Raw genomic sequence first — 13,243 nt, 5'->3', positions numbered from 1 at the left:
CTTCTCTGCATCCAGAGCTTGGCACATTGTGTACTGTATTGCCTCTGCTGTCACATTCTTCAAATGTGAGACCTCTCTCAATTCAGCCTACCGTCAATTAGATATATTGATGAGTCATCTTTGTGAATTGTTAATTCCTGTTTCTCTCCCCATTAAGTTACTAGAATTAGTGCTTTTCTCATCACTTTTAATAAATTCGCTTTTGTATTATCCAATATGGTAACCTTGGCAATATGTGGCTATTTAAATTTGTTAATTAAATGAGATAAAAATTTCAGTTCATTGGTTGCAAAAGTCACATTTCAAGTGCTTAATGGCCGTGTGTGACTAGTGATCACCATATTGGACAGTGCACACACAGAACATTTTCATGATTACAGAAAGTTCTATTGCTCTATAAAATATCACACACACTGCAAAGTTTACCAGCTTGTTGTACAAAGGTCTCTGGATATTAAATTTAAAGCACTGCACGTGACGTGAGAAAATTATTGCAGGATATACACCTAGTTACACAGTTCAGTTCACACAGGAAGATTAACCACCTTGTAGAATCTTTATAAAAGACAAGCCAGGCCAGGCATGGTGGCTCATGCCTGTAATCCTAGCACTTTGAGAGGCTGTGGTGGGCAGATCACGATGTTAGAAGTTCGAAACCAGCCTGGCCAACAAGGTGAAACCCCGTCTCTACTAAGATACAAAAAATTCGCTGGGCGTGGTAGCACATGCCTGTAATCCCAGCTACTTGGGAGGCTGAGGCAGGAGAATCGCTTGAACCTGGGAGACAGAGATTGCAGTGAACCGAGATAATGCCATTGCACTCCAGCCTGGGTGACAGGGTGAGACTCTGTCTCAAAAAAAAAAAGAAAGCCAAGTTTCTCTTCAGAGGTAGAAAGGTACTCCTCTAATAGATCATTACTAAGCATTAAGCGTTTTTGTAAATTATAAATCAGTTGCAAAACTTCCGATACAAGCTCCTGTCCAAACCTAAGAGTTGCAGGTAAAGTCTGGTTAAAGGTATCCAGGGAAGACTTACAGGGCAGAGCAAACAACCTACATTGTAACTGAAAATTATGTACCGCCTTTTTTTCCCCCCTAAAGAGACAGGGTCTCACTCCGTTGCCGTGGTGCTAACATAGTTCACTGCACCCTCAAACTCCTGAGCTCAAGGGATTCTCCCACCATAGCCTCCTAGGTAGCTGAGACTACAGGCGCCTACCACCACACCTGGCTATTTTTTTTTTTTTTTTTGGTAGAGATGAGTGTCCCAATGTTTCCCAGGCTGTGCCTGAACTCCTGGCCTCAAGCAATCCCCCCACCTTGGCCTGTCAAAGTGCTGAGATTACAGGCATGAGCCACTGTGCCCACCCTACACCAAGCATTTAAAAAACATATTTCCCAATTCTCACTGTATTACCCATTCAAGGAACTCTATCTTCAGAAATAGAAAAAAAAAAAAAAAAAGGTGGGGAGGAATAGTTTGGTAAAAGGTTAGTGTACTCTACAGTGAGAATGGCCAAGTTCAAATCCACTTCTGTCATTTATTATCTATGTGATGCTGGAAAACATATTAACTTCCCTTTGTCTTTGTCTAAAATGGATAATACGGGGCTGTTGAGAGGATTAAATGAATTATTTAAAACCACTAGATACATATTAAGATTTTAGTAAATTTTTTTTTTTTTAGGTTACTCTTACTATTTGACTCTATTTCTCTAAATTAAATGTAGAGTGGTCTCTAGAGCTGGCCTTCATCTCTGTGATTCCAGTAAAAATAAAATAAAATAAAATATATAATACATAAAATAAAAAATACAAACTAATCAAATCTTTAAGTGAACAAAGTGGTATTATAATGTGACTGGTTATGACATGACACTGGCTATAAATACAATTTACAAAAGCTATACAGTATTCACTTTAATATACATTTGTTAAATGAATTACCAAAATGCCAAGATTAGTCCAAGAATAAGGAACAAAAAAGGTCCTACCTTGTCAATAATGGACTGCATATGAGATTTGTGAGATTGGTCTCCATAAAGCAAAGAGGACCATTGGTCTGGTGCAATTCGTAAGCCTGCTTCCATAGCAATCTGCACTATCTGGGAGTCGTGCTCTCGCCGCAGAGCTTCATAGGTTCTAAATTCTTCTTTCAGCTGCATCAAAGAAGAGTCTTCATCACGTTTGGTGACCTAATAAGACACAAATAATCTCATAATGAAGTCAAAAAAATGAGTTTATGCTTTATACGAACATATAATTTTTAATGTAACAAATTTAGCAGCAACAGCAAGATTAAATGAATATACCATTTGCCTGCAAAATACCTTCTCCTCAACTTGCTGAGGTAGGTATATTGTTATCATCCCATTCTGAGTCAAGTTGGATTTAGGCCAACATTTTCTGGATAGGTCTTTCAGAAAGAATAAATGCAGGCTGAGAATCTCTTAGCCAAAATGCTTGGGCCAGAAGTGTTATCAGATTTCAGATTTTTTCAAATTTTAGAATATCTGCATTAAACCACTTGAGCATCCTTACTCTGAAAATCTGAGATCCTCCAATGAGTGTGTGAGCATCATGTTGATGTTCAAAAAGTTTTGGATTTTGGATTTTTGTATAGTCAATCTGTATGTGCTGGAATGAAATCCAAAGATTTGACAGACTTTAACATATACATTCAGTTTAAGGTGTATGTGTATGTATATGTATTTTTGAAAAGAAAAAAATACTAATACAATTCTATATTCTGAAAAACAATGTTTCTTCTCCATAAATGTGGATTATGACTCTTGAGATTGCCTGACAATGAACTAGGTGGGACTGATGACTGTAGAGCTTCAGATGCTGTGTAATTCTAAAAATGATTTAATTTGTACCTGGCTTAATTCTCCATGGAGTTTTGTGGGATGGGCTACTACCAGAAAGTGTAAAGTGTGAGATGCTAGACTAGAATAATCATGATTATGATTAGAAGGCTGGAGGCAGGAGAACTGCTTGACCCAGAAGGCAGAGGATGCAGTGAGCCAAGACTATACCACTGCACTCTAGCCTGGGCGACAGAGCAAGACTGCATCTCAAAAAAAAGTCAGAAAAATAATACTGGATGAATAATAAATGATACATAGTGAGAAGCAATGTTTGAGGTGGTGCTTATTCAATTTGGGGTAAGAGACTATGTCCAGCATTATCATATAAACTGAAATGGCAAATGGAACTTCATTACTGTATATGTGGAATTACACTAGGAGAAAATCTCTGAATAAAATTTATTTGGCTGGACGCGGTGGCTCACGCTTGTAATCCCAGCACTTTGGGAGGCTGAGGCGGGCAGATCACCTGAGGTCAGGAGTTCGAGACCAGCCTGGCCAACATGGCGAAACCCCGTCTCTACTAAAAATACAAAAAGTAGCCAGGCGCAGTGGCCCTGCCTATAACCCCAGCTACTCGGGAGGCTGAGACAGGAGAATCGCTTGAACCCAGGAGGTGGAAGTTGCAGTGAGCCGAGATCGTGCACTGCACTCCAGCCTGGGCGACAGCAAGACTTTGTCTCAAAAAAATAAAAATAAATGAAATTTATTTGTGCTTCAATAACTCTCTCTTCAGACCAATTCTGCACAGTCTTGGTAAGAAATTGATATAGTTTCTTAGTCTCTTGAAATACAAAAATTGATAAACCTTGACTTGATCTATGTTATTCAATATCAAACATACAAAAATTCAATATAATAGGATGTAACTATAATAAGACACCATCTACATTCTTTAAAAGAATAAAGAAAAATTGCTGAAATTTTCTGAAAAGATACAGGCAACTTTATTAAACTCAAAGTTTTACTACTTAACTTTGGGGAAAGAACAATGTTTCCTTTCAAGCTAAGCTTTAATGTAGGTTCATACCTTGAAACAGGAGGCTCTATAAAGGAGCTGAACAACATGCCCAATGCTAGTTTTAGAGGCTTGAGGAAACCGTGGCTCCAATCTTTGCACCACAAAGAGAACCAATACTTTTCTTGACAAAGCAGAACCATCTTCTAAGGCCAGCAGAACCAACTTTAAAGCTTCCTCCTGCATTGCTAGGGAAAGTTGGGCAAAACCAAAATTTATCAAGTACATAGATAAGATAAATCCATTTATTAGAAGGGGAATATTTAACCATTTCTGCAGCTATTCACTCAATTAACTGGCAATACAGTTAAAATTAACCAGCAACACGCTTTTACACCATTTTTGTGAGCAATTTTGTATTACATTCTATATATTTTATAAAGAAAACAGATAAGTGATTAATACATTTAAGAAAAACTTCTATCAAAATGAATGAACTTCCTGCTACAGGTGTGAAAAAAAGGAAAAATAAAAAAATTTAAAAAAGAAACAACTTTTGGCATTAAGAGAAAAGTTCTAAGTTCACTAAGTTCACCTAGTAAGTCCACTAAGTTACGTGGAATTGCTCAAGCCATGAACATCAAACAAGACATTACTTGGTAACAATAAAATACTGCAAAGAACTAGGCTTTGTACATCACTTATAATTCCTACATCATACTTTTAGAATTACCAGCAGAATAAATACCAAAAGTTAATTATGTACCTGGTCCAAGGAACTGGCATCCCCTAGCCCTTACTGCTGCCCAAAGATTGGAAGAGAGTTGCTGAGGATTCTGGTGCTGGAGAATGAGCTCTGTAACTGTTCGTTCACCTAAAGATCGAGCTGCCCTCATGGCACGAATCCTGCCTTCTTCTTCTACTAGTTGACAGTGGACTAGAGTCACAAGCTTCCTCTGCATTGGGCGACTCAGAACACTCTGAGTAGTGCTGTTCAGACCCACTCCTTTAAAAGAGTAAAGAAGTTATTCCTAGGTTCACAATGCAATTTTAAAGTCCAGGAGCAATTCTTCTGTTGGGTTAACTTGTGGGTATGTGACTAGTTCTGGGTCTTACTAGAGTATTTAAAATAAGCAACAAATAAAACCACACATGTAAAGCTTACTTAAGTATACATTTTTAAAGTATACAAATGTATACATGAGTTATCTCATGTGAACTTAGCATTCATTATGACATTAAATATACCATTACTCATTTTAATCACAGAGGAAGAAAGAAAAAAGGACTAGACAATGTTGATAATTAGTTTATAATGTAAATCTTGAGGTCCTAAGAGTTCTGGTATATTATTTCATAGTGGTTAACCTTATTTTCCTAATTAAATAGCAAGCCCTTTCTGTGCAGTAATGGCAACTTCCATATTTATTATACTGCCTATAGCATAGCATATAAAACTGGATAGAAGGCAAACCATTCAGAATAGTCAAATGATGGAAAGCACTTCTGAAGTAAGTAGCTATATTTGCTTTTATTATGATCGAATAATGTTTCCATCATCACATAAACTCAAAATTCACGATTTGATGTGGTTGGTGTAATGATATTTAGCACAAAATGAGTTTAGTTTACAATAGGTAAATTTCATTAACATTTGCTTAATAGCTCACAATTTTTATGGTAACAAGTTTCTTTAGTAGACATTTACTTAGTATGGATAATCGCATCAAATTTACCTCTAGTTAGATTTTTTGGGAATTCCTCAGGACTTATAATATATAGGATTATGTACTGAGTATTTAAAAAAGCAATTTTACTCTTTAAATAAGAAACAAAAACTTACCTCTAGCACTGCTGAGCGGTTTTAAGTACAATGCTAATTCTTCTACACATTTCTTGGCTTCCTCATAATGCTTTGTGTCTTCAACCCCACTACACAAAGTAATAGGCTGCTGCTCAGGGACCTGGAGGCCAAAAGAAAAGATCTGTATGAGTGCTCAGTTCATTAATTAAATGTTTTATTTAGTATAGTTTATGCACTCATAATGCTAACACACTGGTAACATCAAAACGCCCACTAAATTTACTGAATTCTTTCAAAAGATCTTTCCTATTAACATGTATCTTTGCATTCCTTTGTTTTGTTTATCTAACAGCCTAATTAAGATATAATCCACATACCATACAACTGACTGGTTTAAAGTATATACAATTCCATGGTTTTCAGTATATTCACAGTTGTGCAAACATAACCACAATCAACTTTAGAACCTTTTCATCACCCCAAAAAGAAACACAGTACCCTTTTAACAATTACCCCTTATTTCTTCCCAACCATCCACCAACCTTTGGAAAGATGAATCTATTTTCTATGGATTTGCCTATTCTGGACATCTTACATAAGCAAAATCAATACAATAGATAGTCTTTTCTGACTTGCTTCTTTCACTTAACAATGTTTTCAAGGGTCTTCCAGGTTGTATCAGTACTTCATTTTCATCACTGAATAGAATTCCATTGTATATATATATCACACTTTTATTTATACAATCATCAGTTGACAGACATATGGGTTGTTTCTATTTTTGACGATTATGAATAATGCTGCTATGAACATCTGGGTACAAGTTTTTGTGTAGACAAAAGTTTTTGTTTCTCTTTGGTATATACCTAGGAGTCTGTATTTAACCTTTTGAAAAACTGCCAAACTATTTTCCAAAAGCAGAGTAGCATTTTATATATCTACCAGGAGTGTATAAGGGTTCCAATTCTTCTACATTTTATGTAGGAAGATAATTCTTCTACTTATTATCTATTTTATTATAGCTATCCTGTTGGGTGGAAAGTAGTAATTCATTGTGGTTTTTCTAAATTTTATTTTAAATTAATAATAATTGCATATATTTATGGGGTACAATGTGACGATGTGAGATAACTAAATCAGGTTAATTAACAAATCCATGACCTCACTTTTTTTTTGTAGATTTTAAATAAAATCTACTCTTTTAGCAGTTTTGAAACATACAATGTATTACTATTTATAGTCACTATTCTGTGCAATAGATCACTAAAGGCATTCCTCCAGTCTAACTGAAGCTTTGTATTCTTTGATAATTATCTCTTCTTTCCATCTACCTTCCTCCCACTTCATTGTGGTTTTGATTTTTATTTCCCTGATAGCTAATGATGTTGACCATCCTTTCATATGCTAATTATCCATTTGTGTATCTTCTCTGGAAGAATATCTATTCAGATCCTTTGCCCATTTTGCCTGGTAAACTTTATTTCGTAGAACAGTTTTAGACTTACAGAAAAACGGCAAAGATAGTACACAGAATTCTCATTATCCTGTATTCGGTTTCCCCTATTATTATTATTATTTTTGAGATGGTGTCTCCCTCTGTCACCCAGGCTGGAGTGCAGTGGCACCATCTCGGCTCACTGCAACCTCCGCCTCCCGGGTTCAAGTAATTCTTCTGCCTCAGCCTCCCAAGTAGCTGGGACTACAGGAGCGAGCCACCACACCCGGCTAACAGTTTCCCCTATTATTAACATCTTACACTGGTATGGTACCTTTGTTAAAATTAATGAGCCAATATCAACATATTCATAATTAACAACTAAAATCCATATGTTAATCAGATATCCTTAGTTTTCACCTAATGTTCTTTCTCAGTTTCAGGATCCCATCCAGGATACCATATTACACTTAGTCTTCAGAGACAGAGTCTCACTCTGCCACTCAGGCTGGAGTGCAGTGGCAGCAGCTGGGCTCACTGCAACCTCTCTGCCTCCCAGGTTCAAGTGATCCTCCACCTCAGACTCCTGAGTAGCTAGGACTATAGGCACACGCCACCACACCCAGCTAATTTTGTATTTTCTTGTAGAGATGGAGGTCCCACTACATTGCCCAGACTGGCCTGGAATTCCTGGGCTCAAGCCATCCACCCACCTTGGCCTCCCTCTCTCCCTGCATGTCTCTCCCTTTTTTTTTTTTTTTCCAAAGTTGAGACAAAGTCTCACTCTGTCGCCCAGGTTGGAGTACAGTGGCACAATCTTGGCTCACTGCAACTTCCACCTCCCAGGTTCAAGAGATTCTCATGCCTCAGCCTCCTGAGTAGCTGGGATTATGGGCATGCGCCACCACACCCGGCTGATTTTGTGTATTTTTAGTAGAGACGGGATTTCACTGTTGGCCAGGCTGGTCTCCAACTCCTGGCCTCAAGTGATCTGCCCACCTTGGCCTCTCAAAGCGCTGGGATTACAGGTGTGAGCCACTGTGCTGGCCCTGCAATATCTCTTTAAGCTCCTCTTGGCTTGGACACTTTCTCAGACTTTTCTTGTTTTAATGACCTTGACAGTTTTGAGGAGTACTGGTCTGGTATGTTGTAGAATGCCCCTTAACTGGGATCTGGGATCTGTCATTTTTCTCATGAGTATACTGGGGTTATAGATTTTTGGAAGATCATAGGGGGAAAGTGCCATTTTTATCACATCATATCAAAGCTACACACCACCAACACAACTTATTATTGCTGATGTTAAATTTGATCAGCTGGTTTAGTCAGTGTTTACCAGGTTTCTCCACTATAAAGTTACATAATCTCCCACCTTCCAAACTGTACTTTTTGGAAGGAGTCACTATGCGTAGCCCACACACATTCTACATCCTTGAGAGCAGAATATCTATGTAATTAATTTGGAATTCTGCATGGGAGATTTCTTTCTTTCTTCCATTTATTTATTCGATCATTTAATTTTATCATGTAGACTCAAGGATATTTATCTTATACCTGGGTTATAATCCAATTCCACTTATTTTGTTGTTCAAACTGTTCTAGCTTTGGCCATTGACAGCTCTTTCAGTTGGCTCCTGTGTGCCTCTGATATAGCCCCCATTACTCTGTGTATGTGTCTGTGTGTGTTTTGAATACTTCTCTATACTTTCCAGTGCTACAAGCTACTCCAGACTCATTTTGCGTATTTCCTGTCCCAGTCTTAGAATTAGCCATTTCTCCAAGGAACTCTGGTTCCTTTTATTGGAGAATGGTACTAGAAACCAAGATATGAATGCTATGTATGCACATTACTATTGGGGTGTTGTTCCTTCTAGGCCATCTTAGATGACAGAGCAAGGAAATATGTCACTGTAATAACCCGAGATATACACATATCTATTTCTGTATATAACCATCTGTATCCATATCAAGCTAAAAATGAGTTCATACTGATGCCTCCAACTCCAATCCATTATCACATGAATCACTCTAACCTCTTCCTCCTTGTTTATCTGTTAACTGGCTCCAACCATTTCCCATTCATTTACTTAACTGTTCAATTTTATTATGTATTATACATACAGCAGTATCAGAATTAATTTGTACCCCCATGGGAAAAGACTAGAGTACACTGCTTATAGATAATATCTTTCCCTATCTTTAATCTTACACAATCTACCTTTCTCCTCCACCCCTTTAGTGAAATTGTTTCATATACTTCAGATTGTTTTCCATAATCTTTGTAAAGTTCTACAGTTTTTGACAAATTCAGAGTGTCATATAGCCACGATTACAGAATCATAAAGAACAGTTTTACTGCCCTAAGAAATACTGTTTCACCAATTCCATCCTCTCTCCCTACTCCTGAATCCATGGCAATCACTGATACTTTTATTGTTGCTATGGTTTACCTTTTACAGATATAATTGGAATCATACAGTATGTGGCCTTTTCATACTGGTATCTTTCACTTAGCAATGATATACATTGAGATGTGTCTATGTCTTTTTGTGACTTGACAGCTATGTCTTTTTATTATTTCATTTTATACAATGTGCCATTGTATAGATAGACCACTGTTTATCCATTCACCTATTAAAAGATATCCCAACTGCTTCCATTTTTTGGCAATCATGAATAAAGTTGTTATAAATAGTCATGTGAGGGTTTCTGTGTAGACATAAATTTTCAAGTTAACTGGGTAAATACCTACTATGTTAAGCTTATAAAGAAACTGCCAAACTGTCTTTCAAAGTAGCTATACCATTTTTCATTTCCAAAAAGATGAGAGTTTTTGTTGCTCCATATCCTCACCAGCATTTGGTGTTGCTAATGTTTTGGATTTTGGCCATTTTAATTTGTGTGTTTAATTTTTGTGTGTAGTGGTATCTCACTTGCTTTAATTTGCAATTACTTAAAGACAAACTGCTGAGCTATTTTTCATTTTGCCAATTTGCCATCTGTATAATCTATTTGACGAGGTGATTGTTCAGATCTTTGTCCATTTTAAAAACTGGGTTGTCTTTTTATCACTGAGTTGTAAGAGCTCCTTATATATTCTACATATAAGTCTTTATCAGAAATAGGATTTTACAATTGTTTTCTCACATTCTGTAGGTTGTTCTTTTTGCTTTCTTGTTGGTATCTTTGTTTTTTGTTGTTGCTGTTTTTTTTAGATAGGGTCTCATTCTGTTGCCCAAGCTACAGCATAGTGCTGCGATCGAGGCTCACTGCAGCCTCGATCAGGTGATCAGGCTCAGGTGATGCTGCCACCTCAGCCTCACAGACAGATGGGAATACAGGCATGTGCCACCACACCCAGTAATTTTTTTTTTTTTTTGTATTTTCTGTAGAGATGGGGTTTTGCCATGTTGCCTAGGCTGGCCTCAAACGATCCACTCATCTTGGCCTCCTGGGCTCAGGTGATGCTCCCACCTCAGCCTCACAGACAGGTGGGACTACAGCCATGTGCCACCACACCCAGCAAAAAAATTTTTTTTTGTATTTTCAGTAGAGATGGGGTTTTGCCATGTTGCCTAGGCTGGTCTCAAATGATCCATCCATCTTGGCCTCCCACAGTGCTGGGATTACAGACGTGAGCCACTGTGCCCAGCCAATTGTTCCTATCTTTGAAACATAGTTTTTAATTTTGATGAAGTTCAACTTATCTTTTTCTTTTGTTCCTTGTGCTTTTTGGTGTCACATCTTAAAAAAACTCACTGCCTACTCCATGGTCATAAAGACTTATGTTTATATTTTCTTCTAAGGGTTTCGTAGTTTTAGTTCTTATATTTAGCCTTTGATCCATTTTGAGTTAATAGAGTAAATGTTTATTCAAGTTTTAAGTTACTTTTAAACAACGATTTGTAGTCTTCAAAACATAGTTTTACATTTCTTTCTTTCTTTTTTTTTTTTTTTGACAGAGTTGCTCTGTCACCCAGGTTGGAGTGCAGTGGTGTGATTTTAGCTCACTGCAACCTCCGCCTCCTGGGTTCAAGCGAGTCTCATGCCTCAGCCCCCTGAGTAGCCGGGATTACAGGTGGGCACCTTCACACCTGGCTAATTCTTGTATTTTTTTTGGTAGAGATGGGGTTTCACCATGTTGGCCAGGTTGGTCTTGGAACTCCTGGCCTCAAGAGATCTGCTAGCCTTGGCCTCTCAAACTGTTGGGATTACAGGCATGAGCCACTGCACTGGTCTAATTTTACATTTCTTTTGTTAAATATATTCTTAATTTTTTTTATGCTCTTGTAGATGAAACTGATCTATTTTCAGATTGTCCATTGCTAGTGTATAGAAATAAAACATATATATTACTTAACAAATCTTTATTAAGGGCCTACTATGTGCCAGACAGTCTTTCTTACGTGTGTAAGAAAACTATTATTATTATTATTTATTTTATTTTTTTTTTGAGACAGAGTGTTGCTCTGTTGCCCAGGCTGGAGCGCAGTGGCGCAATCTCGGCTCACTGCAAGCTCCGCTTCCTGGGTTCATGCCATTCTCCTGCCTCGGCCTCCCAAGCAGCTGGGATTACAGGCACCTGCCACCACACCTGGCTAACTTTTTGTATTTTTAGTAGAGATGGGGTTTCACTGTGTTAGCCAGGATGGTCTTATCTCCTGACCTCGTGATCCACCCGCCTCGGCCTCCCAAAGTGCTGGGATTACAGGCGTGAGCCACTGCGCCCGGCCTAAGAAAACTATTATTAACATATTGTGGATGAAAGTACGCAACACTAGCTGGGTACGGTGGCTCATGCCTGTATTCCCAGTACTCTGGGAGGTCGAGACAGGTGGATCACTTGAGGTCAGGAGTTTGAGACCAGCATAGCCAACGTGGCGAAACACTGTCTCTACTAAAAATACAAAAATTAGCTGGGTATGGTAGTGCACACCTGTAATCCCAGCTACTTGGGAGGCTGAGGCATGAGAATCACTTGAACTTGAGAGGCAGAGATTGCAGTGAGCCAAGATCACACCACTGTACTCCAGCCTGGGTGACAGAGCAAGAAAAAAAGAAAGAAAGAAATTATGAAACACTGTAAACACATTTTTACAACTTAGAAAGACTTTTGCTTTTTCAGACAACTGATACTTATACACTCATCTTATATCCTGCAGCTCTGCCTAGTTTTTTGTTTCTAATAGCTTTTTCTTTGTAGATTCCTTAACATTTTCTATATATAAGACCATGTCATCTGTGAATGAGATTGTTTTTATTTTTTACTTCTTATCTGAATGTCACCGGTTTCATTTACTTGCCTAATTGCCCTGGCTAGGAAGTCCTGTATGATGTTGAACAGAAACAGTTAAGAGTGGAGATCCTTGACTTGTTCCTGATCTTAAAGAAAATGCATCTAGTCTTTCACCATTCAGTATGTTAGCTGTGGGTTTTTCATCCATGTCCTTTGGGTTGAAGAAGTTTTTTTCCTAGTTGTTTCAGTGCTTTTATTATGAAAAGGTATTGGATTTTGCCAAATGCTTTTTCTGTGTCTACTGAGATGATCATATGTGTGCAATTTTGCAACTTTTACTGATACAGTGAATTACACTAATTGATTTGTAGATGTTAAGTCAACCTTACATTCCTAGGAGAAATTGGTGATTATATATTTTAAAGTCTAATTTATTTTTTCTTTTTCCTTTTAGATGAAAGGAAAATTTGGGAAAATTTTATTTTTTTATTGTGATAATATATACATAACACAAAATTTACCATTTAACCATTTTTAGGTCTATAAAGCATTAAGTGTGTTCTAATGGTTCCCAAACGTTGTGCTATAGTTTTTGTTACCTTTCTCATCTTTCAATTCAGTTAATGTCTACTGAGTAAAACTGCCTGAAGCAGCTGCACCTTCCCTACTGAGTAAAGTGCAGTGGTTTTATGAACAATAGTTTTCTCAATGTTAAAAAAGCTCCTTATGACTTACCTCTTAGGTTTCTTTTCTTTTTTTGAGACAGGATCTCACTCTGTCACCCAGGCTGGAGTGCAGCACAATATCGGCTCACTGCAACCTCCGCCTCCTAGGTTCAAGCAATTCTCATGCCTCAGCCTCCCAAGTAGCTGGGATTACAGGCACACTTCACCACACCCAGCTCATTTTTTTGTATTTGTAGTAGAGACAGGGTTTCACC

At 37.7% G+C, this 13,243-nt stretch overlaps 1 protein-coding gene across 2 annotated transcripts in view; it reads right to left on the bottom strand.

Moving 5' to 3' along the window:
• The window catches only part of RC3H1 (ring finger and CCCH-type domains 1), a 91,785-nt gene that overhangs the window by 46,659 nt on the left and 31,883 nt on the right, over positions 1-13,243 (bottom strand). For both annotated transcript variants that reach the window (XM_032160944.2, XM_032160945.2), the window contains exons 3-6: positions 5,672-5,792; positions 4,595-4,834; positions 3,901-4,076; positions 1,995-2,195 (exon numbers count right to left, since the gene is read on the bottom strand). In XM_032160944.2, coding sequence (XP_032016835.1) covers positions 1,995-2,195; positions 3,901-4,076; positions 4,595-4,834; positions 5,672-5,792 — 738 coding nt within the window. The remainder of the gene's footprint in view (positions 1-1,994; positions 2,196-3,900; positions 4,077-4,594; positions 4,835-5,671; positions 5,793-13,243) is intronic.

This window comes from Hylobates moloch, unplaced genomic scaffold, assembly GCF_009828535.3.
Source record: "Hylobates moloch isolate HMO894 unplaced genomic scaffold, HMol_V3 SCAFFOLD_8, whole genome shotgun sequence".
NCBI lineage: Eukaryota > Metazoa > Chordata > Mammalia > Primates > Hylobatidae > Hylobates > Hylobates moloch.
The sequence above is the reverse complement of the archived record's forward strand: the minus strand, read 5'-3'. Positions and strand labels throughout refer to the sequence as shown.